The sequence below is a fragment of the Canis lupus genome, chromosome 15, assembly GCF_048164855.1.
Source record: "Canis lupus baileyi chromosome 15, mCanLup2.hap1, whole genome shotgun sequence".
NCBI classification, from domain to species: Eukaryota; Metazoa; Chordata; class Mammalia; order Carnivora; family Canidae; genus Canis; species Canis lupus.
The window spans coordinates 35,245,332-35,273,024 of NC_132852.1; the positions used below are offsets into that span (position 1 = coordinate 35,245,332).

The 27,693-nt window shown below is 36.0% G+C and overlaps 1 protein-coding gene across 1 annotated transcript in view; it reads left to right on the forward strand.

Moving 5' to 3' along the window:
• The window catches only part of ADAM9 (ADAM metallopeptidase domain 9), a 137,989-nt gene that overhangs the window by 17,917 nt on the left and 92,379 nt on the right, over nucleotides 1–27,693 (forward strand). Inside the window, exons 4-11 of the mRNA XM_072776525.1 lie at nucleotides 8,382–8,460; nucleotides 14,979–15,055; nucleotides 16,076–16,271; nucleotides 17,451–17,516; nucleotides 19,372–19,443; nucleotides 20,763–20,932; nucleotides 24,924–25,005; nucleotides 25,728–25,861. Of these exons, the coding sequence (XP_072632626.1) occupies nucleotides 8,382–8,460; nucleotides 14,979–15,055; nucleotides 16,076–16,271; nucleotides 17,451–17,516; nucleotides 19,372–19,443; nucleotides 20,763–20,932; nucleotides 24,924–25,005; nucleotides 25,728–25,861 (876 nt within the window). The remainder of the gene's footprint in view (nucleotides 1–8,381; nucleotides 8,461–14,978; nucleotides 15,056–16,075; nucleotides 16,272–17,450; nucleotides 17,517–19,371; nucleotides 19,444–20,762; nucleotides 20,933–24,923; nucleotides 25,006–25,727; nucleotides 25,862–27,693) is intronic.

Sequence of the window (27,693 nt, forward strand, 5' to 3'; positions counted from 1 at the left end):
GGAAAGTAAGATGTATTTTTGGTAAGATAAGGCATGAAGGATGTGTTTTTGTTAAGGGAAAAAAGAGTAATTTTGTAGTAAAGCGAAAGGACTGATGTTCCAGAATGAGAAAAGAGTAGGACAAAAACTGAACGGATATAAGAAACATTTTTTACAAGCTTTGTGGAAAAGGAATCTTTTCTTTCCTGGTCAAAGCTGGCCAAGACTGGATGGATTTATTTGTAAGGTTTTAATTTTAATTTAATTTATTTATTATTAATTAATTAATTAATTTCTTTTTGGAGTTCAATTTGCCAACATATAGTGTAACACTGAGTGCTCATCCCTTCAAGTGCCCCCCAGTGCCCGTCACCCAGTCACTCCCACCCCCTGCCCACCTCCCTTTCCACTACCCTTGTTTGTTTCCCAGAGTTAGGAGTTTCTCATGTTCTGTCTCCCTTTCTGATATTTCCTTTTTTTTTTTTAAATAATAAATTTATTTTTTATTGGTGTTCAATTTGCCAACATACAGAATAACACCCAGTGCTCATCCCGTCAAGTGCCCCCCTCAGTGCCCGTCACCAATTCACCCCCACCCCCTGCCCTCCTCCCCTTCCACCACCCCTAGTTCGCCTCCCAGAGTTAGGAGTCTTTATGTTCTGTCTCCCTTTCTGATATTTCCCACACATTTCTTCTCCCTTCCCTTCTGTTCCCTTTCACTATTATTTATATTCCCCAAATGAATGAGACCATATAATGTTTGTCCTTCTCCGATTGACTTATTTCACTCAGCATAATACCCTCCAGTTCCATCCACGTTGAAGCAAATGGTGGGTATTTGTCATTTCTAATGGCTGAGTAATATTCCATTGTATACATAAACCACATCTTCTTTATCCATTCATCTTTCGATGGACACCGAGGCTCCTTCCACAGTTTGGCTATTGTGGACATTGCTGCTATAAACATCGGGGTGCAGGTGTCCTGGCGTTTCATTGCATCTGCATCTTTGGGATAAATCCCCAGCAGTGCAATTGCTGGGTCATAGGGCAGATCTATTTTTAACTTTTTGAGGAACCTCCACACAGTTTTCCAGAGTGGCTGCACCAGTTCATATTCCCACCAACAATGCAAGAGGGTTTCCCTTTTTCCACATCCTCTCCAACATTTGTTGTTTCTTGCCTTGTTAATTTTCCCCATTCTCACTGGTGTGAGGTGGTATCTCATTGTGGTTGATTTGTGTATTTCCCTGATGGCAAGTGATGTGGAGCATTTTCTCATGTGCTTCTTGGCCATGTCTATGTCTTCCTCTGTGAGATTTCTCTTCATGTCTTTTGCCCATTTCATGATTGGATTGTTTGTTTCTTTGCTGTTGAGTTTAATAAGTTGCTTATAGATCTTGGATACTATAGTCCTTTATCTGATACGTCATTTGCAAATATCTTCTCCCATTCTGTAGGTTGTCTTTTATTTTGTTGACTGTTTCTTTTGTTGTGCAAAAGCTTTTTACCTTGATGAAGTCTCAATAATTCATTTTTGCTTTTGTTTCTTTTGCCTTCATGGATGTATCTTGCAAGAAGTTGCTGTGGCCAAGTTCATAAAGGGTGTTGCCTGTGTTCTCCTCTAGGATTTTGATGGAACCTGTCTCACATTTAGATCTTTCATCCATTTTGAGTTTATCTTTGTGTATGGTGTAAGAGAATGGTCCAGTTTCATTCTTATGCATGTGGATGTCCAATTTTCCCAGCACCATTTATTGAAGAGACTGTCTTTTTTCCAGTGGATAGTCTTTCCTCCTTTGTCGAATATTAGTTGACCATAAAGTTGAGGGTCCACTTCTGGATTCTCTAATCTGTTCCATTGATCTATGTGTCTGTTTTTGTGCCAGTACCACACTGTCTTGATGACCACAGCTTTGTAGTACAACCTGAAATCTGGCATTGTGATGCCCCCAGCTATGGTTTTCTTTTTTAAAATTCCCCTGGCTATTCGGGGTCTTTTCGGATTCCACACAAATCTTAAGATAATTTGTTCTAACCCTCTGAAGAAAGTCTGTGGTATTTTGATAGGGATTGCATTAAATGTGTAAATTGCCCTAGGTAGCATTGACATTTTCACAATATTAATTCTTCCAATCCATGAGCATGGGATATTTTTCCATCTGTTTGTGTCTTCCTCAATGTCTTTCAGAAGTGTTCTATAGTTTTTAGGGTATAGATCCTTTACCTCTTTGGTTAGGTTTATTCCTAGGTATCTTATGCTTTTGGGTGCAATTGTAAATGGGATTGACTCCTTAATTTCTCTTTCTTCAGTCTCATTGTTAGTGTATAGAAATGCCACTGATTTCTGGACATTGATTTTGTATCCTGCCACACTGCCAAATTGCTGTATGAGTTCTAGCAGTCTTGGGGTGGAGTCTTTTGGGTTTTCTTTTTTTTTTTTTTTTCTTTTGGGTTTTCTACGTACAGTATCATGTGATCTGTGAAGAGGGAGAGTCTGACTTCTTTTTTGCCAATTTGAATGCCTTTAATGTCTTTTTGTTGCCTGATTGCTGAGGCTAGGACTTCCAATACTATGTTGAATAACAGTGGTGAGAGTGGACATCCCTGTCTTGTTCCTGATCTTAGGGGAAAGGCTCCCAGTGTTTCGCCATTGAGAATGATATTTGCCCTGGGCTTTTCGTAGATGGCTTTTATTTATTTATTTATTTTAAATTTGCCTTGGTATCAATAGCACATAGATATCAAACCATTATTTATTTTTTTTCTGTGTTAAAACCAACTTTTCCTTAGGTTATTTGTTTGGTCTTAATAAAAAATTATAAGAAAGATTGTTTTTCTTTACCTTTTAAGTAGTATGCCTGGGAAAACAAGATTTTGTGTTTAAAATAATTTCCTGTGCTTCATATTGATTTGATCATTTGATTAATGAAAATCAGGTCTTCTCAATAGTAAGAGGGTAAGAATTTTTACAACTAGGTAACTTCCTGTATTTGTCTTTGAAATCTTTTAATTGTATCTGGTAATATGGATAACTAAGGATTGTTTCCCAGTAACCTGTGATCCTGTTTAGACAGATGATCAAATCTTCTAACCTTTGTGACAACTTTTCCACTCCATGTCAGCTCTGAGAGGAGTCTTTTTGACCTCAAATTAACTTTTTTTCTAGATGACCCTTGGAAAATCTCATAGGTTTTGTCTCTCTCCTAATAAAAAGAGACATGTTTTACTACTTAGGTTTATTTGATATGTTGAATTAAATGGGAAGCTTTGTCAAATAGGTGATGATAAACTTTTTTAGGTTACATGTGTATGGATATACACGTAACAGGTATATATTGTATTTGTTCATAGAAATTGTAAGATATTCATAGAAATTTGTCAATAACTTTGTTATTATTTTAAGTTGATGTCACAGAAATAATAAAATGTCCTTGTCAATAGCATTATGATGAACTCTATCAGATCTTTAACCACAATAATTCTTTTTTTTTTTTTTAATAATTCTTTTTAAAGATTTTATTTGTTTATTTGAGACACACACACACACACACACACACACACACACACACACACACACATACACCAGAGCATAGGGAGGGGTAGAGGGAGAAGCAGACTCCCCACTGAGCAGGGAGCCCAACCTGGGGCCTGATCCCTGGACTCTGGGATCATGACTTGAGCTGAAGGCAGATGCTTAACCTGAATCACCCAGGCGCCCCTAACCACAATTATTTTTAAGTGTTTTGTCGTTCAGAGACAGTTATAATTTTACTGTGATTCTTCTCTGGAAGTGCTTATAACCAGCTACCGCTTAGAATGGTCCTTGATGGCATGACTTGAAAACTTTGAGACCTGCCATTGGATTGTGTAAGAATTTCCAGAACTAATGAGGAAATAGTTGGATTCTTAAAGACTGCTAACCCAGGATTAAGTAGAACAAGTCTCAATGACATGAGCCTGAATGAACAGATGAGGATGATTATAATTTTTTATAACATTTTGTTTGAAACATTGCTGGTTCTTTAATGCTTTCTTTTTTTTCTAAATTTAAGGAAAACTTTCTCTTTTCTTAAGCTATGTGCAACTTAACAGCAATTTGTAACTTATACCTTGGTAAACAGAACTGAAGCACTGTCTTTCCTTCTGACCTGAGCCCTCCAGAGATTGAAAGCTCTTAGAGAATATTTTTATTTTCATGGCAGCATAGTTATTTACATAAGTTCCTTGAGAATCTGTTCTCCTTGTAACGGGTGCCATTGGAAACCTTAGTTACATACCAAGGTTTTTATCTGGAATGTCATATTTGAGAATGATAGATATCAGATCAGATATGTCCAGACAGCTTTGAGGAACTAAGGTTGACTATAAGGAGCCAAAGTTCATAAACCACACCCCTTGGCAAAATCAGCCTATATCTGGCCTACATGTCTTTTTGTCTTAAAGATGAGTAAGGAAGCTCATTTCTGGCAGGTCCAGGAACCTCAGGGTATTTTGAGAACCTTGAGAAGAGAAGAATTCTCCCATATCTATAGGGAATGCAGGCAAAATCTGGTGGCGAGATCTTGATGCGGCTTCCCAGCCTTGAGAGGCTTTTAAAAGTCCAATCTGAGATTCCTTATGAAATGTTCCAGCAAATCAAACTCAAACAAGGGCCTATGCAGTCAATCACTATTTTTACTGCACTTATGTAAATAATCAGACCAGATGTAATGAAACTAGACTTACTTTGCAAGCAGATTAGTCTTTGAATTATCTTTGACAGAAATAAGGGTAACTGTAGAAGTTTTTTGTTGTTGTTGTTGCAGTAGAAAACTGTAGTGTACCTTTGCTGGCTTGTCTTGCACATTTTGCCGGTGTTTTTTATTTTTATGTTTTCCCCCCAAGATTTATTTATTTATTTTAGATAGAGATACAATGAGTGCATGTGAGCAAGTGGAGAGGCAGAGGGAGAGAGTGAATAGCAAGCAGAATCTGTGCTGAGCATGGAGCCGGACATGAGGCTTGATCTCATGACCCTGAGATCAGGACCTGAGCTGAAATCAAGAGTCAGATGCTCAGCCAACTGAGCCTCCCAGCGGTCCCCCATTTTGCCAGTTTTTTTCCAAATCCTAAAATCTAGTTTCCTCCAATAGCTGGCTTCAGCTCTCCAAATTAACATTTTCAGTTTTTTTCCCTTCTGACTTGGAATCATTGAGAATCAAGACCACCCTTTTCCTGAAGATCTGCAAGCTGAAGCTGGACAAATTGATATAAACTCCAAAAAAAAAAAAAAAATTTGATCACAACAGATCATATGTGGGCAGCCTTCCTGCCTTCTGCTGTATGGACCATTCAGAAAGTTCACCAGAACACCTGATGCCATCACCAGAGACATTCAAACTGTCAACCAAGAAGATTTGTCAGATGGCTAATGCCATCCTTTACCATGCTTCAAGAACTCCAAATCTAAAAGCTTTGGCTGCTTCCCACTGGATTCAGAAACTTGGTTCTTCTTTTATTTTATTTATTTATTTTTATTTTTAAAGATTATTTATTTATTTATTTATTTATTTATTTATTTATTTATTCATGAGACATGAGAGACACACACACAGAGAGAGGCAGAGACACAGGCAGAGGGAGAAACAGGCTTCAGGCACCAGGAGCCCGACGTGGGACTCGATCCGGGTCTCCAGGATCAGGCCCTGGGCTGAAGGCGGCACTAAACCACTGAGCCACCGGGGCTGTCCTTATTTTCTTTTTTAATTTTTTTTTTTTTTATTGGAGTTCAATTTGCCAACATATAGCATAACACTCAGTGCTCATCCTGTCAAGTGCCCCCCTCAGTGCCCATTACCCAATCACCCCAACCCCCCGCCCACTTCCCTTTCCACTACCCCTTGTTCGTTTCCCAGAGTTAGGTGTCTCTCATGTGCTATCACCCTCACTGATATTTCCCAATCATTTTCTCTCCTTTCCCCTTTATTCCCTTTCACTATTTTTTATATTCCCCAAATGAATAGGACTATATAATGTTTGTCCTTCTCAGATTGACTTATTTCACTCAGCATAATACCCTCCAGTTCCATCCATGTTGAAGCAAATGGTGGGTATTTGTTGTTTCTAATGGCTGAGTAATATTCCATCATATAAATACCACATCTTTATCCATTCATCTTTCGATGGACACCGAGGCTCCTTCCACAATTTGGCTATTGTGGACATTGCTGCTATAAACATTGGGGTGCAGGTGTCTCGATCTTTCACTGCATCTGTATCTTTGGGGTAAATCCCCAGTAGTGCAATTGCTGGGTCATGGGGTAGCTCTATTTTTAACTCTTTGAGGGGCTTCCACAGAGTTTTCCAGAGTGGCTGTACCTGTTCACATTCCCACCAATAGTGCAAGAGGGTTCCTCTTTCTCCACATCCTCTCCAACATTTGTTGTTTCCTGTCTTGTTAATTTTCACCATCCTCACTAGAATTTGGTGGTATGTCATTGTGGTTTTGATTTGTATTTCCCTGATGGCAAGTGATGGGGAGCATTTTCTCATGTGTTTGTTGGCCATGTGTATGTCTTCTTTGGTGAAATTTCTGTTCATGTCTTTTGCCCATTTCATGACTGGATTGTTTCTTTGCTGTTGAGTTTAATAAGTTCTTTATAGAGGTTTTTCTTTTATTTTCATTGTAACTGTCCTCATTAAATGCCTTAATGCTAGCAGCATCCAGCAAATGTTCTTTAGTACCGAATTCTAATAGATGATTCAGCTGGTACTGAAAAGAACAAAAGACATCCAGACAGAAAAATGGATTTATATTGTTTGGATGAAAGAAGGATGGCTCTTTTCTTGAACAAGAGGGGAAACTGACAAACATTCTTTGCTTGCCAAACTTTAGCCAGGCTGTTGAACCTTCTAGATACATCAGTCCACTTCCCTGTAAAATTGCGTTTTAGGGGCAGCCCGGGTGGCTCAATGGTTTATCGCTGCCTTTGGCCCAGGGGATGATCCTGGGATCCCGTGATCGGGTCCCATGTCGGGCTCCCTGCATGGAGCCTGCTTCTCCCTCTGCCTGTGTCTCTGCCTCTCTCTTTCTGTGTCTCTCATGAATAAATAAATAAAATCTTAAAAAAAAATTGGGTTTTAGGAAGAACTCCCCCCATCCCTCATTTCTGATCCCTCTGGGCATGTGATCAGGTTCCTTATTCTTTACCATCCACCAGATGATTTCTAATCACCCTGGCCTTTATTCAGCGAGAATCTGTTTAGCCACACCGCCCCTCAACGCTGATATTTCCAGTTAGTAATTTTCTATCCAATGCTACTCTGCTCCTTGGCTATAAATTCCCAATTTCTGGGCACCTGGTGGCTCTGTCAGTTAAGCATCTGCCTTCAGCTGAGGTCATGATCCTAGGGTCCTGAGTTCAAGCCCCGCATTAGGCTTCCTGCTCAGTGGGTAGCCTGCTTGCGTCTCCATCTCCCTCTGCCTGCTGCTTCTTCTGCTTGTGCTCGCTCACTCTGTCAGATAAATAAATAAAATCCTAAAAAAAAAAAAAAGCCCACTTGCCCATGCTATATTGGAGTTGATCCTTAGCAGTCCCTCACTATAAAATCCCTGTACCTATCACAGTGGAGCTGAATAAAGTCTTTCTTATCATCTTTAACAAGTGCCACTGAATAGTTTTTCTTTAACAGCGATAAGCCTGTCTTTCATATAGTTTACAGTGCTGAGCTCCCTTCTCACGCAAAGAAGCTTCAGGAATCAGCAGTAATTGCTTCCTCCAGCTGACCCAGATTTTGCCTCTGTACTTAACAGGTTAAAGCTGTGAGTGCTTCGTGCTTATACAGGACTTTTAGGAAAGAGTAAATGTACTTGCTTTTCTTCTAGAAATATGATGTACTATATAACCTTATTTGTACCTTTCCTCTGAGATGTTTCAGAAAATTTTAAAGACATTACTTATGTTTTTTTTGTAAGCAGCGTTTTGTGACCATTAGAACAGGTGTATTGTCTAGCACTCTTTATGAGGAAGCAGTGCACACGATTTCATATGCAAGACTGTTCATGAGCTTTTCACTTTATAAAAGCTCCCTCTTGGGATTCCGGGTGGCTCAGCGGTGTAGCACCTGCTTTCCGCCCCGGGCCTGATCCTGGAGACCCGGGATCGAGTCCCACATCAGGCTCCCTGCATGGAGCCTGCTTTGGGGGGGACACACACACAGGCAGAGGGCGCTAAACCGCTGAGCCACCTCAGCTGCCCTAAATAAAATCTTAAAAATAAATAAAAGCTCCCTCTTTAATAACTTGTCAGGTAAAGTTTTTATTCCTGCGTATATCTCTTCTAGGAGTACTGCTTGTGAGTTGTGTTCTTAGTTGTATATAGGTAAAATAATTTTAAATGATGTGTTTTATTCCTCTTCCAGTGACTTTTTACCCCGAGATTTTGTAGTTTATACCTACAACAAGGAAGGGGCTTTGATCTCAGACCATCCCGATGTACAGGTAATATATTTTCCTCTTAATCTTATAGCAGATTAAAATAATTATAATTTAAAAATGAGTTCTATTTAGGTACACAAGACTGTATATTGCACAACCAAGCACTAAGGGCCACTCTTGACATCATAATATATGGAGTTGTCCTAGGAAGGGGTTGGTGGTGGGTACCTTTATGTGGACTAGGCTGTACTTTACAGTTCTCCATGTACTCAGTAGTCAAGTGTTTTGGTCTTTTTTTTTAAGTCCAGGAAAAGAATCTTCTATTTAATGGTAATCCTTATTGCTTATGAAGGAGGGATATGTGATATATTTTAACAAAGATTTAACTTTTTTTTTTTTTTTTGCTGAAAGGTAAGATTTCTGAAAGCAGTTCTTACTTCCTCATTAAACCATTTAACTTGCTGTTAGTACTTAGTAAAGAGCAAACACTTTTATGCTTTTATATGTCCTAATTTTTTATGAAAAACAGTTCTTAGCGTGCCTGGGAGGCTCAGCGGTTTAGCGCCTGCCTTCGGCCCAGGGTGTGATCCTGGAGTTCTGGGATAGAGTTCCACATTGGGCTCCCTGCATAGAGCCTGCTTCTCCCTCTGCCTATGTCTTTGCATCTCTGTGTGTCTCTCATGAATACATAAATAGAATCTTAAAAAAAAAAAAAAAAAGGAAAAACAGTTCTCTAGAAATGTTCTCTTTGCATTGGAGAACAGAGTATTCTAAGGACAGAACTGGCCAGGAATATTTGAAATAATTGGCAATTGGTGAATTTGGCTTTATGTGTTATTAAATTAGAGCATAAACATTTCTGGTGTCATTTGGGAAGAGTGTTTTATAGTCCTTCTTGGCAGTTCGGTATTCTGTGTTTTTTTTTCTTTGCAGTAGTGCATGAGAAGTCTTTGTTACCATTAAACACATGCTATTTTTCTCCTGAGCTTTGTAATGTTTTTGTTTATGTTAGTTCTGCACTTCTGCAGCGCTCTTCCAATAAATAGAAGGCAAACCCTTATTTTAGATTAATTACCAGTACTTTAAAAAAATGATATGCTGACTTAGTCTTAATTCTTTTCTGGTGCACTTTCTGATTCCTTTAGTTTAGTGTCTTGTGTGTCCACTGTTTAATAGCAAACTAGTAGAGCAGCTCAAACATATATGACAGCATAAACCAGACCACAATTAACCCATCCATCTCTTCATCCAGCCTTTCAATTATTTATCCAGAGATTACTATGGCATGAGGCCAGAGATCACATAATTTAAGCCACTTGACAAAAGCAGTGATCATAAAGTTTTTGTTTTTGTTCTTGTTTTTTTGCCTTGTTTTTTTTCTTGGCATAGGTTCTGGAGATATGCACTGTTTGGACTTAGTCCTGGCTCTGTCATTTATTTGCTGGTCATGTTACTTTAACTTGTCTGTACCTTACTATCTTTACCTTAAAATGGGAACAACAATTACAACTTTGTGGGGTTACTGGAAGGCTTTTTTTTTTTTTTTTTTTTGGAAGGCTTAAATGAGTTAACACTTTTTTAAAAATTGAAGTGTAGTTGACATACAATACTATGTTTATTTCAGGTGTACAACATAGTGATTCAATGTTTATGTACATTGTGGCGTGATCACCATGACAAATCTAGCTCCAGTCTGTCACCATACAAAATTATTACATATTATTAATTATTTTCCTTATCCTGTACATTGTATCTCCATTAAATGGATTAATACTTGTAAGATACTTAAAACAAATGGTCTGATCATTTTTAACTCAATAAACATTATTATTTGTTATTGAAAGTATATATGCTTAAAACTGCTAAAAATAGATTTCAGTCATAGAAATTTATGTATCTGTTTTCTTCCAGCAGTATTATGGAATTGTGCTTTCCCGGGTGATTGAAATCTAAAAACTAAGGCAGATGAAGTCTGTTACTTATTTCTTGGTTATTGAATATTGTTCAGATAGATGAAAGTATGTCTGTAGATTTGAGATACCAATTAAAACTTTGGTACTGGGAATTTTTGGCATATAATTGATTGCCAGCTATCATAGCAATATCACTTTTGTCTATAAATTACAATGAAATTACGCTGAGAATGTAAATACTTTCCCTTATGACCTATTATTTAAAATTAATTTCTAAAGCTATTACCTGACTTTTATTATCAGTGTCTTTCACAAAGGCCATTTTTCACAAAATAACTAAGCTTTAATAACCACTTTATACAAGTTACTGTGTGAAATAAAACTCCAAATTACTATATGTTAGAACTTTGGGGGACTTTGCAAATGCATCAGCCAGTGTCTTAACTAACTTCCCTAATTAATTAATCTGAAAACTTGTATTGACTGCTCCAGGTTCTCTGGGCTGTGGCTAGGCATTTCTCTCTGAGTTCTGTGTACTTCTCTCCCTAGTTGAGTTTTTGCTTATAGTTTGCATGTTTCAAAACTGTGGCATTTGTACCTTTAATCATTCAGTTTAGTTAGATGTTTTATAAACTTATGAAATATGATTTGTTTTTTTTTCAAGTGCATTGAAAGCTTTGGAAAGATTTAATAAAACCAAGTTATTTAAAAAATACCATCAAGTTAGTAGATTAAGTGACCAAGTGCTGGATTTTAGTCATGTCATATAAGAGAGCTTCTATTATAATTGAAACTAGAAACATTTAATTTTGGAGTGCCATGAATTACAAGTATTATTACGTCATGTGCTACACCATTGATAATAGTAGAAGGTATTTATTTTTCTCTAGTGAGAAGAAGCAGTATCAAAACTAGACTTTAACACAAAGCACTAGAAAGAAAAACATGAGTGGTTGTGAACTCCCCCACACTAGAAAAAGTTGTAAAATGTTGAAATTCAGCCTGTATTTTTGGCATAGAATTGTTTATTTTTTATTTTTACCACTTCAGACTTAAAGGAAACATTGCAAGAATAATATAAAACATTCATGCATCTCCTTCGCATAGATTCTCCAAATGTTAACATTTTACTTCATTTGTTTTAGTCTTCTTTTTCTTTTTCCTGGAACCTTTTAAAAAGTATATTGCAGACATGGCATCGCTTTACCCTTAAACGCTTCATTGTAAATTCCCAAAAACCAAGGAATTCTTTTATGTAATTAAGTACAATTCTCAAAATTAGGAAATCAACATTGAAGCAATACTATTATCTAATTTACAGATCTTATTGGTGTGTGTGTGTGTGTGTGTGTATACACATATATATTATATATATGTTATGTTATGTTATGTTATTTATTTATATTTTAGCCCATCATTGCAGTAATGTACTTTATGGCAAAAGAAAATCCAAGTTCATGTGCTGTATTCAGTGGTTATGTCTCTGTCGTCTCCTTTGATCTGGAAATCCTTTGTCTTCCTTTGTATTTCATGACACATGGCATTTTTGAGAATTATAGGCCAACTTTTGTAGAATGTCCTGCAATTTGAGATTGATATTTACTCACGATCAGACTCAGGTTATGCACTTTTGGCAGGAATACCTCCAAAGTGATGCTGAGTGATGCTCAGTGTATTCTGTCAAGAAACATATGCTGTGGTTAGTGCTTTGCTGACAGTGTTAACTTTGATCATTTAGTGAAGGAATTGTCTGTCAGGTTTCTTCTCCTCTCTACAGGTCATGTTTTTTGGCTTTTCAATTAATATTATGGTTAGACATTTTGAGGCTAATATGAATATCCTGTTACTTCTCAAATTTTCACTCACTAGTGTTAGTATTTAGTACTTGCCTGAATTAATGGTTATTATGATGGTAGTTAAAAATGGTGATTTCCTAATTTCATTAGTGCTTCTGTATGCATTAGTGCTGTCTGTAAGGAAAAGTTTCCACTTCTTAATTATGTTTATCGATGTAGACTCACAGATACTAAATTTTTCACGAGTGAGATTGCAAATCTTCATATATGTGAGGGCATTTTTACATCCTTTTGTGAGTTGCCTACGGATGTCTTTTGTCCAGTTTTCCAATTTTTTTTTTTTTGTTGTTGTTGTTCCTCTAAGAATTTTTTTAATTGAGGTATAATTGACATCATTATACTGCATTAGTTTCAGGTGTACATCATAATGATTTGATATTTGGATTTGTTGTGGTATGATCACCACTTTAAGTCTTTTTAATACCTGTTATAATACATAGTTAATTTTTGTGTGTGTGTGTAGGATGAGAACTTTTAAGATTTATTCTTTTGGTAACTTTTATATATGCAGTACAGCATTATTAACTATAGTTGCTATGCTGTCTTTAGTCTAATTTTATGTTAATTTTTATGTGTGGCATGAGTGGTCCAGTTTCATTCTTTTTTATCCAGTTTTCTCAATACCATTAATTGAAGAGACAATCTTGGCTCTTTTGTCAGAAATTTATTGACCATTTGGTATGAGTTTACTTCTGGGCTTTCTGTTCTGTTCCATTGATCTATGTGTCTGTGTTTTCCAATACCATACTGTTTTGATTGCTATTGCCTTGATTGCTATAATATAGTTTGAAATCAGGGACCATGATGCCTCTTAGCTTTGTTTTTTTCTTTCCCAAGAAGAGAAAGAAGTGTCTTTATTCTTGTGGTGATGTTTTGTGTGTGTGATTTTTTTGTGGTTCCAGACAAATACTAGATTTTTTTGTTCCATTTCTGTAAAAAAGTCCTTTGGATTTTTGGTAGGGATTGCATTGAATCTATAGATTGCTTTGGTTAGTTTAGACATCATAACAATATTTGTTCTTCCATTCCATGATCATGAATCATCTTTGCCTATTTCTTCTTCAATTTCTTGGTGCTTCTTCAGTTTCTTTTTATTTTATTTTATTTTTTATTTTAAAGATTATTTATGATAGACATAGAGAGAGAGAGAGAGAGGCAGAGACACAGGAGGAGGGAGAAGCAGGCCCATGCCAGGAGCCTGACGTGGGACTCGATCCCGGGACTCCAGGATCGCGCCCTGGGCCAAAGGCAGACGCCAAACCACTGAGCCACCCAGGGATCCCCTCTTCAGTTTCTTTGTGCTTATTGTATCTTCAATTTCTTTCATTAATATCTTTTTCTGTGTATAGGTGTTGCCTCTTTGATTAAATTTATGTCTAAGTAGTTTATTCTTTTTGATGTCATTGAAAATGAGATTGTTTTCTTATTTTTTCCTTTTGCTAGTTTATTATTAGCGTATACAACACAACAGATTTCAGTATATTGATTTTGTTTCCTGCAAGTTTACTGAATTCATTTATTCTAATAGTTTTTTTGGTGGAGTCTTAAGGGTTTTCTTATATAATATATCATCTGCAAATAGTGACAGTTTTACTTCTTCCTCTCTTCTATTGAGTTTTTCATCTTTCTCCTTTGATGTTTAAGAGTTCTTTATAATTAGGGATATTAGCCTTGTCTATGGTACAAGTTACAAATATTTTTTCCTAGTCTGTGTATCATATTTGACTATTTTTTGGTGATTCTTTCCATGCAGAAGTTTGAATAACTTTTTATGTAGTAAAAATTGTTTTTTTTTTCTTTTATTGCATATATATTTTGAGTGATCGTTAGCTTCTCTCTACACCCAGGTTAAAGAGGAATTCATCCATATTTTCTTTTAGTTTTTGTATGATTTTTATTTTTTATGTTTACATTCTTGATTCGTTTGGATTTTATTATGTATGATGTGAGGCATGGCTCTAATTTTATCCTTTTCCAAATGTCTAAGCAGTGGATGAGCACTATTTATTATAAAAATCCTTGCCCCAGTTCCGTATGTACTTTGGTCTATTTCAAGTCCCAAAATTCTGTTCCACTAGTTGTTCTCTCAATGTATCACTGGTACTATACTGTTTTAATTATTAAGGTCTTGTGGGATGTCTTAATGTCTGTTAGAGCTAGTCTCCCCAGCATCTCCCTCCCCTGACCTTGGCTTTTTTTTTTAGTGCTTTGAAATTGCTTTAAGAGGAGAAGAATCTCATCGTGTAGTAAAAAAACCTGATATTATTGATAATATGCTTGTATTTCTATCAGCCAATTTCTTGCTCAAAATTAAGGATAAAGCCTCTTTTGTTTTTTTAAGATGGCTAAATGTAAAACTAATAATAATATAATTAATATAAATATAAGAAGAAAAAAATCATGTGATCAAAATACTTTTTTGCCACATACTGATTTTTCTTCCCCTTGACATAATTAGCTTGTCACAAGATCCCCTTCTGTATTAGATGTCAATTGACTGCTGTTACTTCTTGGATTGACTGTGATCTAAGATGTTAAACATGACATAATGCTGTCTTGTTCTGTTTCTAGGCTTACAGGTTACTGGGGTAGAGCTGTTTGTACTTGGTATCCTCTGGAATTCTGCCTGTTTGTATACTTGTAGGATGGTAATAGATGATCCAAAGAGTGCCATGTGATATTATAAGATGCCAGTAGTATAAACAAAATTGTTAGTTTACTGACCTTAAATAACTTTGTTAGCTCTGTAATTTCTATGATGAATTGTAGCCATGTAACAGTATTTGAAGATAATACAGTTTTTATCATTTAGAATCATTGTCATTATCGGGGCTATGTGGAGGGAATTTCTAATTCATCCATTGCTCTCAGCGACTGCTTTGGACTCAGGTAAGGAATTTTCTGTATCACTTTTTTTTTTTTTTCTCTTCTGTTTCTTACCCCTTTACCTATCACTCTTTCTAAATCAGGTCATTTTGGGGGACTTAACAAAATTATATTTTACTTTGATATTGCTGAAGATGTTTAGAGCTATGTATCAGATCATTTTTAACGTGTTTAAGAAAATAGTAGAGTTGGTGAGTTTCAATATCTAAAGAGAAAATTTCCTTGATTTGAGACTGCTAAGTAGTTTATGCCATTTATAAAAGCATACTTTAAATTTCTATAGCCCTTTATAAAATTTTCACCTCTATATTCTTTCAATTAAGTCTTACAGTGCCTGTGAAAAGGCGCTCACCATCTCCATATTTAGGTGATGAGCAACTGAGGTTTAGAGAAATTGTGGCATATATCAAGTAAAGTGATAATAATATTAAAATTATATTTTTGAAGACCTGGCAGTATGACGCTATGCTGGTTGGTTGGTTATCTGACTGATTAAACTTCTTAATAAATATTATTTTTAATTCTCAAATCAGCAGTATGTGATAGCTATAATTATCTCCATTTAAGTAATAACACACAGCAGTTACTCTGTGCCAGGCAATGTTCTAAGTATTTTGCACTTATTAAATAATTTAGTTTTCAGAACAACCCCATGTAGAATGTAAAGTAAGCTAGAACCTAGGTCATTGCTGTGAGTCCCATAGCTAGCAGGAAACATTTGGGGTTCAAACACTGATTCTCTGGCTCTAGATGCCATACTCTTAGTCACTGTTGTATATTGCCTTGCATTATACAGCAGTCACCCAGAGAGGTTAAGTCAGGGAGTGATGTTAATAAGTAGCAGTCTTGAGTTTTAAATTTAGGTCTACGTGACTCTAAAACCTAGTATTTCTTTTTCTATACCATGGTGCCCTTTTTTATATATGTTAAGAACTAGGACTTGAATTCAGGTTTTCTGATTCCTTTTCCTGTGTGTTATTTTCTTTGTACTGAAAAATTGTGTATGTGTAATGTGACACTTAGAGGATTGCTGCATATAGAGAATGTGAGTTACGGGATCGAACCTCTGCAAAACAGCTCTCATTTTGAGCACATCTTTTATCGAATGGATGATGTCCACAAAGAGCCTCTGAAATGTGGGGTTTCCAACAAGGACATGGAGAAAGAAACCACAAACTATGAAGAAGAAGAGCCTCTCAGCGTCACTCAGCTACTTCGAGTAAGGAAATAGATTTCTTCATGGCTCAGACTAAAGTGTTAAAAAATTGTGTATTTATGCATTAAACTGATAATTATTATTGTTATGTTTTTGCCACTTCTGTGCCAGACATTGTGATAGGTACTAGGGGTACAAAGATGCAATTCCTGCAACCAAATCAAATGAGCCAATCTTCTATGTGTCTTGGAAATCAGGGCTTAAATCTCAAACGATACTTATATTTTTTATCACTGATGCATAATAGTTCATTATATTGTCTTTCAGAGAGCAGTACAATTTTTAATTTAGATACCTTTTAAAAAAACAGGAGCAGTGATGCTTGAGTCTTAGTTTGGAGAAAGAACAATTGAGTGTTAGGATGTTAGTTATTTCAGATGTCTTCCAGGAATCCTTGTACCCCTATTTTGAGTCTTCACTAAGATTCCCTGCTTCCTCCTGACATGAGGCTCTTAGACTGAGATGCTTCTAGGAACAGGTCAACTTCAGTTGTGATCACTGCACCTTTCTGCATGTGAGATGATGCTGCTGTGTTGGAAGAGACATGCTTTTCTAGTACATTCTTATACTAGTTTATGGCATTATTTTCATTGCCTCTCTTTGCTGTCCATTCTTGACTGTTGGACTGATCTTTTTAACTTTAATCATTGTAAAACTTTTCAATTTTTGCTGAATTCTGCACTGCATATGAATTTCTGAAAAACACAAAACTAGTTATTTTTTGAAGCAGCAACCTTGTCCTTACTTCTGCTCTGGGTTATTATATTCTTATTATAATTTTTATATTCTTTTTTCCACTCTCAACCTAATAATGGGGTTTCCCATTACAGTGTGTGAGTATGTGTAGTTTTGATATTGGAAAATCAGTAATTCTGCTTGGAAACTTGAATATGTCATATTATCTTTAGAATTTTTCTCAAATTAGTACAGAGAGCAGATATCACTTTAAGAAATGTGTTTTTGGCTTTTTGATCTGTGTGAAATAAATTAATTTTATGATATTCTTAGCAAACATGAAATAAAGAGATTAGAGGTTAGGGGAAAGATCACCACCACCTATGAAAAACATGTAGTTTGTTGGTGGGGTTTTTTTTTTTTTTTTTGGTTGGTGTTGTTGTTGTGGAATACTATGTGGTCTTACAACTTTTTTTTTTTCCCTTATGATGTTTGTATTTTTGACAGAGAAGAAGAGCTGTCCTGCCACAGACCCGATATGTGGAGCTGTTCATTGTTGTAGACAAAGAAAGGGTAGGATTGATGACAGTTTTTCTTCTTTTTCATGAAAAGCAGATGAGAAGTGAGGATCCCATGAAGGAAACATAAAATATAATATATTTATACTGATTTTTCGTAAATGTAATTTTAAAACGGCAATGGCTTTTTTCCTTTAAACGTGCTTGATGTTCATAATCCCACCAGAAGCTGAATGTAGCAGATGAGAGTACCTTTAACTATTTTTTACTGGTGATTTTCCCCGCCTTGTCTTTTGGGTTATTTGCTTATGCAGAATTTCTTCAGTGAAACTGTACTGCCTTTCATTTATGGTCACCTTTGCAGATGACTTTAAAGGACTGAGATGAAAAACCACTTACCGGATACTGCTTTGTTGCCTACTAAAATTGCTTTGCTTTTTAGAATTTCAGTTAGGCTATACTTCACTTGAAGAGACAGAAAACTTCTGGGTCGTGGCATGCTTTAGAAGGGAATAGAGGAGAATAGTTGATTTTAGTGTTTATTACAAATTTCTGTGTCCAGAGTAGCACTAGAGATTTTCCTTATTTATATTTAAAAACTGTGCTTAACCTAGCTAAGAAAACTAATAGGTCTATTTCAGCATTGACAGGGTTTTCAGTTTTAGACTTAGCTGTTAAATAATTCAACATACGGATTATTCAAAATGTTTTGTCTGATTTTTACTTCCACTTTGTGGTTTATGTGAAAAAGTTGTTTGTAGAAGCTTAGCAATATTGGCAGTTCCTTTCTTAGCAGCTTCAGAGACAGTTTAGAGGATATTTATGGTTAAAAAAAAATCCCCTGTTGTGCATATAGGTTGGAAGTAAGCAAACTATATTTCTTAACAGGTAGAAATGTATTCAGATTTGTTCATTATAGGTTCATTACTCTCAAGTGGTAGAAAGAAAAAGCAGAGGGAGTGTGATCAAACATGAACTTTGTACTAGATAATGGCTTTATAAAAAGCTTCTGGAGAATGTTTGGACGATTGACAAAAATAGAGATTTGAAATGTTTTCATTTATTACTCTCTCCAGATAGATTTATTATGTGCTAGTGGAAAATGGTTCAAAATAAGAATGTTCCATTTTAATCAAATCTTATCTGATATGCTACAGTCTTTTTTTTTTTTTAGGAGAATCATGATAAAATGCCTGACTGATTAAAGATCTGATATATTCTGATATTAATGCTCTTATCTTAGAGCAAAACCATATATTCTTTTTAACATTTTCTTTTCATTAGCTATTTAGTTGGCTGTATTAAAATAATGTCAAAATAGACATTTGGATTTAGCCAGGTTTTAAAGAACCAGTCATATCAACTATTTGTTGTAATATAGTTAAACTTTTAAATATCTCTTTTGTCTACATATAATGTCTCTGTTCATGAACATTGGATTTCTCATTATTAATTTAGCACAGAGCTTATAAGTTGTTTATTGGTAATGTCCTTAGCCTAAAGGATGAAAGGGAGGAGGTCTGTTAGCTTGTTTTTATTCCTTTATTTGTGCATAAGGTAGTATTTTAAACACTACCTTTATAAACTAATTGAAAACATTTCTGCATTAAAATGAATAAATAACATTAAAGAGAATTCATTTTAAAATTATGCTAATTTGGAGCAAATGTAGTCTTCAGTATATTTTCATGATTACTCCTTTCACACTTGAACCTGTTTTTCCTTTATTCCTATTTATCACTGAAATGTATCTTTTAGATTTGTTAATTTGGAATGCAGGTGAATATCTAAATGCCCCTATTTTTAGTTCAGAGGAAATATTTGGGATTCTTATCTTCATTATAATAGGTTTTAGAAATGTTTTTCATGAATTACTTTGGTGAAAATGATTTTCTTTTCTTGCTTTCCAGTATGACATGATGGGAAGAAATCAGACTGCAGTGAGAGAGGAGATGATCCGTTTAGCAAACTACTTGGATAGTGTGAGTTGTGTTTTCTATTAACTGGGGTTATACCAGAGTGGAATTTAAAAATTGTCTCATTTTGAGTTCTCAGTATTCTGTGAACTCAGTCTCTCAGGGATCTGCTTTCTAGTTTATTTTGTGATACTTTTATGTTTGAAAGGAATGTATAATTGTAGAAGGACTTTGAGACAAGTAAGAGATTTCATATTAGCATCTCTTTTATCCTCTGTGTAGATAGGGTAAGGTACTTTGGCAGTTATGAAAAGATCTTTTGAATTTTTATTCAATCCTACTTTGATGAAGGCTGCTTTTTACTCTGAAACCATGATAATGACTGTGTGTGTGTGTGTGTGTGCGTGTGTGTATGTGAGAGAGAGAGAGAGTAAGAGAGAGTAAGAGGGAGAGGGAGGGAAGGAGGGAGAGAAATTTGATTTGAGACGTTGTGGCTCATTCATCCAGTGGGAGATATTGAAGAATTAGATGCTAGCTCTCATAAGATAATATCATTTGGGTGGCTCAGTGGTTGAGCATCTGCCTTTGGCTCAGGTTGTAATCCTAGGGTCCTGGGTTTGAGTCCTGAATCGAGCTCCCCATAGGGAGCCTGCATCTCCCTCTGCCTATGTTTCTGCCTTGCTCTCTGTGTCTCTCATGAATAAATAAAATCTTAAAAAAAAGATAAATTTATCTATAAGATATTTTCCTGTTGTGAATATCAAGTGTAATAATAGATGAGGACAATAATGTTCTATTATTTATAATGTGCCAGAAACTGAGCCAAGTGCTTTACACTTGTCATTTATTCCTCACAATATCTCTGTGAAATAAAAATGAATTCCATAGTGCATTATCTGAAACCTTTGGCCTATGGGGTTTAGAATTTTGATAAAAGTTTAGAAGGCTGATATGGTTCATCAATTATTACATAATATCTAACAGGACCTTGTGGTAACACTTTGTAATCAAACTCACTGATAATCATTACTCCTGTAATGAAATCTATGAATATTTACATTAAGTGAGATATGTAAGGGCTATAGATAGATTTGCATTACTTTAGAGCAATTTGGAAACCAAACTTACTAAAATCTTAAAATTTTCAGTTTTTCACATTTTGAATGGAAGATGAAAAGAATTTTGAACTTCTATTAATTTTGTCTTATGGATGAGGACACTGAGACTCTTGAGAGGTCAGAATCTCATTATATTGAATGAAATGTATTTTTTGGAGGGGAGGAGTCCTGTTTTTATTTTTAGTTGTGTTACTTCATCGTAAGTTAAAAGATACTTTCATATTCTTTAATATGTTTTATATGCTTTTATTTCTGTTTTCTCCCTAGATGTATATTATGTTGAATATTCGAATTGTACTAGTTGGCCTAGAGATTTGGACAAATGGAAACCTGATCAACATAATTGGAGGTGCGGGTGATGTGTTGGGGAACTTTGTACAGTGGCGGGAAAAGTTTCTCATAACACGTCGGAGACATGACAGTGCACAGCTAGTTCTGTAAGTGATTTTAGAAGAAGTGCTATTAATGGAATGGTCAGAATAGTAACTTCTGCTTATTTTCTTTCATTAGAATGTTTTCTTAAGGTTTTTGAGCATTCATCTGAATGAGACCTTTGTATGACATCCCACAAGTGACAGTTTGATAATGAGACTTCTTTTCTGTGTTGGATTCTCTGTCACCTTTAGTCCACATCCTTCCTCTTTCTTGGGTTTACTCCCTCACCTTGGTATGGCACATATTCTAGTTTCTTCTCATGAAAGAATATAGGGAAAGGAAAAAATTTGATCTCTTACATGTCAGAAAATTTGCTTCACAGTCTCAGAATGGAATTTAAAAATTACACCAGCATGACTTCCGATTATCCTGGAGCCCAAGTAACTTAGTTTTTCAGAGGTGTGCTTTACAGTTTATAAGTTTTTTGATTATTTGGCTGTATGTAAAATTCTAGGCATGAAATCTCTTTCCCTCAGAATTTTGAAGGCATGGCTCTGCTGTCTTTTGACTTCCAGCATTACTGTTGAGAAGCCTTAATCCATTCTGATTCCTGATCCTTTGTGGGTTTGTTTGCTTTCCTCCTTCTCTGGAAACTTGTATGATCTTCTCTGTGTTCCCAGGCTTTTGAATTGTCCTGATGGTAGACTTCGGTGTAGTCTTTCATCACTCACTGCTGTGTTCATAGTGGGTAATTTCAATCTTGAAACTGCAGTTTTAGGAATTTTCTTCTAATTATCTTGTAGATGATTAGATCCTCTTTCTTTTGGTTTGTCATTCTTTCTGGGGTTTCTTTCAGTTGGCCATTGAATATCATGTGTTTGTCTTCTAATTTTATTATCTTTCATCTCCTTACTTTTTGTCTTTTTGTTCTGTTTTGTCTTTTGTTCTACTTTCTGAGTATTTCCTTAAATTTCCCTTCTGAGCTTTCTATTGAGTTTTTTATTTTTACTATCTTATTTTTAATGTTCAGTAGGTCTTTTTGTCCCATTTAATATTTTTATATAACAAGCTCTGATTCCATGGGTATAATAATTTTTTTTACTCTCTCTGGTTACTTTTGTAAAGTAACCCAAACTTATAAAATATTTAAAAAATTTTCTTCTTTTATATAGCATTTTCATGGTATCATAATAAAACCTAAACTTATAGATAACTTAATATAAATATAGTCCAAAACTTAGAGCAAAATCCTCATTTAAAACTATTTAAATCATTTCATTTTTCTTAAAGTTTTCTGGGTGGAGGGCTTCTGTTTCGAAGACCTGTGCCTGCCGTAGCCTCCTTTGCTTGGCAAACCCTCTGGCTTCACCAAAAGTCTTCTAACTTGATAGGTTGGCTTTTTTGCAGAGAAATGTTCTAATTTATATATTTTTTCCTCCCTTAGTATTGACCTAAAACTCATAATTCTTTTCCAAGGAAAAATTTTCCTTGATTTTATTTTGTTTCGTTATGTGAGCTAATTTAAAGCAAGGCAGTGAAAATGTCAGAATGGATTTTTATAGCCCTGTAATCACAAAGGCTTGGTCCTGACCTTTTTATTAATTTTTAGTGAAGTTACATATGCAAGTATCCTCCTACTAGTGAGCACGCCTTCTAGTTCACAAAGGGCCAGAAGGAACGGGCATCCAGCACATTTCCCACACCTTGCCCAACCAAACCTACCAAGCTGTCTTTTCTTTCGTGTCTGGTATCCATCTGTCATGCTAGAGGCATTTCCCAAATGTCTGATGATCCCTGGTTGTGTTTTTGGTTAAGAAATGGGGTACTAAAGAGCCTTTAGGAAGCAGGAATACATGAGTAGGACCTGGGGGCTATGGCATTAAGTAGAGGGTGATCTGGCTAAAATGTTTCCTTGCCAAGCCCCTTATGTCAGGATCTCTAGTCCTCTTCTTGCTGGTCAGATGCCCCAGAGAAAGATTTATTCATTCATTTATAATATATTTATTAGGTGTATACCCTGAGCATTGGGGATAGCAATGAATAAAGCAGACAAACTCCCTATTTTTAAAATGTTTTAAATTTTTAAGCAGGTTTATTGAGGTATTACTGATGAAGATTAAACTGCACATATTTAAAGTGTACGTTTTGATGAGTTTTGACATATGTATATAACCATGAAACATTGATCAAGATAATAAACATATCCATTCCCTTCAGAAGTTTTCTTGGCCTCTTGGTAATCCAGTCTCCTCTCTCCTCCAAAAAATATTCCCTCCCCAAGCAACCACTAATCTTTTCTCTGTTAATGTGGGTTAATTTCCATTTTCTAGAATTTTCTGGAAGGAAAATCACATAGTTCTACTGTGTTTGTCCAGACAAAAATTCTTGGGGTCATGGAGTCTATATTCTGGTAGAGGAGATTAGCAATAAGTGAGATAAATGAATGTGTATATTAAATACTAATAACTGGTAAGGAGGAAAAATAGAGCAGAAAGGGTAGAAGTAAAAGTATAGGAAGAGTGTAAGTATACTTATGGTGGTGAGCATTTCATAAGGTGTATAATTATGCAATTATACACCTGAAACTAATATATCAATGATTCAATTCAAAAAAAGGGACAATAAAGACATATTGGTCTGTGGTGAATTGGAAATTAAAGCGAAAATTATTGGCCTTTCTCTCTTGATAGTTTGAGAAGCACTGCCTGAGATGATGCATAAGGCTGAATTCTCCATCTCCTTGCCTTTGTCTTAGCCACTGTAGGCCAAGGGGCTGGCATCTGCCTTTCTCACCTGAAGGAATTGCCTGCCTTGGCTTGTCATGTGGCCTCTGTCATCTATAAATTTGTGATAATGGAACCAGATATACAGATATCTGGAACCAGATATACAACACAGTGTCTTGGGTTCTAATTTCCTATCATCATGTGAAGGAATAAGTACCTCATTTTTCCTGTAGGTGCATGTCTCCCTGGAAGATTAAGGTTACAACCAGTGAAGCTCATTTTCTGACTCAGAGTCCAGGAAATGTTTGAAGAAACTTAGTAGCCACAATTTTTATTGTATTGTAGGCTTAGCTCCAGGTGGAGATGTAAAGACAGATTTCTTTTCTTGCATTTCACCCTAATTAGAACATGCTTACCTGGCTACAGGGCAGAAAGGGCTGGGATGGTATAGCTATTAGGGTGGTAAATATGGAATCAGGTAGCAGTATGCCAGACCCCTGCTTGGTGACCTAACAGCTAAAGATACAACTTCCCACAGCCTCAGTTTCTTAAACTGTTCAGTGGGCAGGCACAATGATTTTTATCTAGTAGGGTTTCAGGATCAAATGAGGTTACTTTTGTAAAGTACCTGTGAAGGCTTATGGAACATTTTAAGTACATTGTGGTGTTGTTATTATGCTTTTCTACTCAATAAATAGCTGGCATATGCCAAGATAAAGAAGTATCAGAGAAATCAGGTTGAATTGGTGAGGGAAAGCCTCATAGAGAAGACTTGTGGAAATGAGAGAAGCGAGAGAAGGAGGTGAGAGAATGAGTTCGGAGTATTTGTTGGACAAAAGAGTTCCAGGTGGAGAAAATAGGCCCTGAGATACAAGTGTGTTGGGGATGACTGACCGGGGAGCCACATGGAGACCCCCTGTGGTTCTTTTGTCCCCTGCACTCCCTGCCCTGCAGCCTCCTGTGTGTGTATGTTCATTGCACGTGTTACCTGCCCCTCCTCGTTATAATTTTTGAATAAGTAAATATAATGTGTTTTAGGAAGATTTTTCATCTAGAGAGTAGGAAAAAAACCTTGGTTTGGTATCTAAAACATATCTTCAGTTGTCTAAAAAATGAACTTGTGATATTAGTCTCATTCTCTGATAATAAAAAAGAAATAAGACTTAATTGTATTCTGATTTTAAAATGTCAATGTTCTCTGCTGTTTTTCTCCAGTTGTTGTGGGTTCTACCAGCCCAGTTTAAGCTTATCCAAAGGAATAAGAGCAGTTTGTTCCTTTCACCCTCCCAACTACATTTTCTAACTTTTACCTTGTATTTTTATTTAGGAAGAAAGGTTTTGGTGGGACTGCGGGAATGGCATTTGTGGGAACAGTATGTTCAAGGAGCCACGCAGGCGGGATTAACGTGGTATGTTTTTGTTCTTGATATTTACCTTTGGACATCTGCATTAGAACAGTGTCATGGGGCAGCCCCCGTGGTGCAGCGGTTTAGCACCGCCTGCAGCCCAGGGCGTGATCCTGGAGACCCTGGATCGAGTCCCACGTCAGGCTCTCTGCATGGAGCCTGCTTCTCCCTCTGCCTGTTTCTTTGCCTCTCTCTCTCTCTCTGCATCTCTATGAATAAATAAATAAATAATATTTAAAAAAAATTAAAAACAAAAAAAGAATAAAATTCTTAAAAAAAAAAAAAAAAAAAGAACAGTGTCGTGCATTTGACTGCACACTTCCTCCCCCAGTCCTTAAAATACTATTTCGGGTAGAAGTGGTAGACGTGTTCTTTCTTTAGAGACTAGATTAAGTTTTCTAATATTACGTGTTTATTAGCCCCTTACTTTTTATGGACGAGAAAGTTAAAACTCCATTCAAGAAAATTAAATTAGAACCATGAATCTGTTTTCCCATAAATCATTGTGAATAACTTATTAGTGCTGAAATAATTGGTGTGTTGCTTAAAGGATCTACCTCTGTGTCATATCAGTTTCCTAGTGAAATGTTTGAAGACTGATGTTGCTGCATGATTTATCATAAAGACTGTCATCATCATAGTGATTAATTTCCTCTTGTGGAAAAAATAATAAACATATCCTTTTTGTTCAGAAACCTAATTAGTACTTTCCTGTGTTTGGACAGTTTGGGCAAATCACAGTGGAGACGTTTGCATCCATTGTTGCTCATGAGTTGGGTCATAACCTTGGAATGAATCATGATGATGGCAGAGATTGTTTTTGTGGAGCAAAGAGCTGCATCATGAATTCAGGAGCATCGTGAGTAAATGAATTCTTTCTTCTTGTTCTTCTTAACATGGTACCGTAGATAAGTGTTTCTTAAATTTTGTGATGTACTCATGTTAAGTTGAAAAATTATTCCTAAAAAAAAAAAAAGAAAGAAAAATTATTCCTGGCTCCTCTGAAATTAATTACACAATATACCAATGTGCTATTTTTAAATTAAATTAATGATTCTAAAGAGGTTTAAGAAAGAAACATTTGTGTAGCTACACTCTTGTGTGAATTGACACATCAAAAGAATATAAGAACATGGAAAAATTTGGGCAGCCCCGGTGGTGCAGCAGTTTAGCGCCGCCTGCAGCCCGGGGTTTGATCCTGGGGACCCTGGATTGAGTCCCACGTCGGGCTCCCTGCGTGGAGCCTGCTTCTCCCTCTGCCTGTGCCTCTGCCCCCCTCTCTCTCTGTGTCTCTATGAATAAATAAATAAATAAAATCTTTAAAAAAAAAAAAAAGAACATGGAAAAATTTACTTCTGAATTAGGAATTAGCAAAAGATTTCTATCAGATGTAGTGCAGGTTGGATTAGATTTGAGAGACTATATGAAGTATTTACTCATAAATCCCTTCTTGAGAAAGTACTTCATTGTCACTGTAAATAGAAGAGATCTTGACAGAGTGCTAACATCTCTACTTCTATAGGTAAAAATGGGACGCAAGACAAAAAGGAGGAGAAAGCAGAGTTAAAAATTAGTGAATGTTTTTTACGTGTTAGGTACTGTTCTAAGCACTTAAAATGCATTAATCTTTAATGCTCAGAAACCTGATGAGATGTGGGTATCTCTAGTGAAGGATGAAGAAAGTGAGGTGACACATCACAGTAAGTGTTGAAGCTGAGATTTCAGGTCAAGAGGTCTGGATCCGGAGCCTGTGATCTTAGAGCCCCTTTCTCTGCCAGGGTTCAAAAGTAATCACTGTAGAGAGTCTTTAGGTGAAATACCATTGAGTCATTGGGCTTCTTTTTGTTGCAGATTTGTCACAAGGGAACAAGGTTCCTACCTAATTCAGTAGGCAGAAATGCTAAATAGAGAGCTGGACATAGTCACAATGCATATGTGAGTAGAAGTTGAGTCAGAGAAAAAATTAGTTGTGGAAGGTGTTCATCTTTTCCAAACACAAATGAAAATTTCATATGGGGAATATCCATAGCCCCAAGTGTTCATTTCCTTTCCTACCTCCCTCAAGTTCCTGGAGCACAGAAAGAATAATAATAACTGCTCTTAGCCAGCTCTTTATCTTCAGATCTGAAAGTACAGTTCTCATTAAATTATGGTGTAAAGGAAAGTATTCAAGCAGAATTTGCTGCAGGATTTATCTGTTTTTGAGCAAATACTAGGCTGAAAAATAGGTATGGAAAAGTTAGAACATAGAAAAACTATATTTAATAAAAAAAGTAATTATATTCACAAGAAGAATCTTATGTTTGTAAAAGATTTTCTGTAGGAGACGGAAATAAATTTAGCATTTGCTTTGGCTGGAAGTGAAGTTGAAGAAGACATGAATTCAGGGAATAAGAACTGAATACTCAGCCATGAGGTAAGAAAGGAGACTAAGATGAAAACAGTGGCATGCAGTTAGGAAAGGCTTGTCCTGAAACAGTGCTATAGTGGAATTTAAAATGGTGTAAGAAGCAATGAAGAATGGATCCATACTTTATTCATTCACTCATCAAGTATTTATTTGTTCATTTTTAAATTTTATTTTTTTAAGATTTTTAAATTTATTAGAGAGAGAGGGAGAGAGAGGGCATGTGAGTGAGTGCAAGTGAGCAGGGGGCAGGGGCAGAGGGAGATGGAGAGAGAAACTTAAGC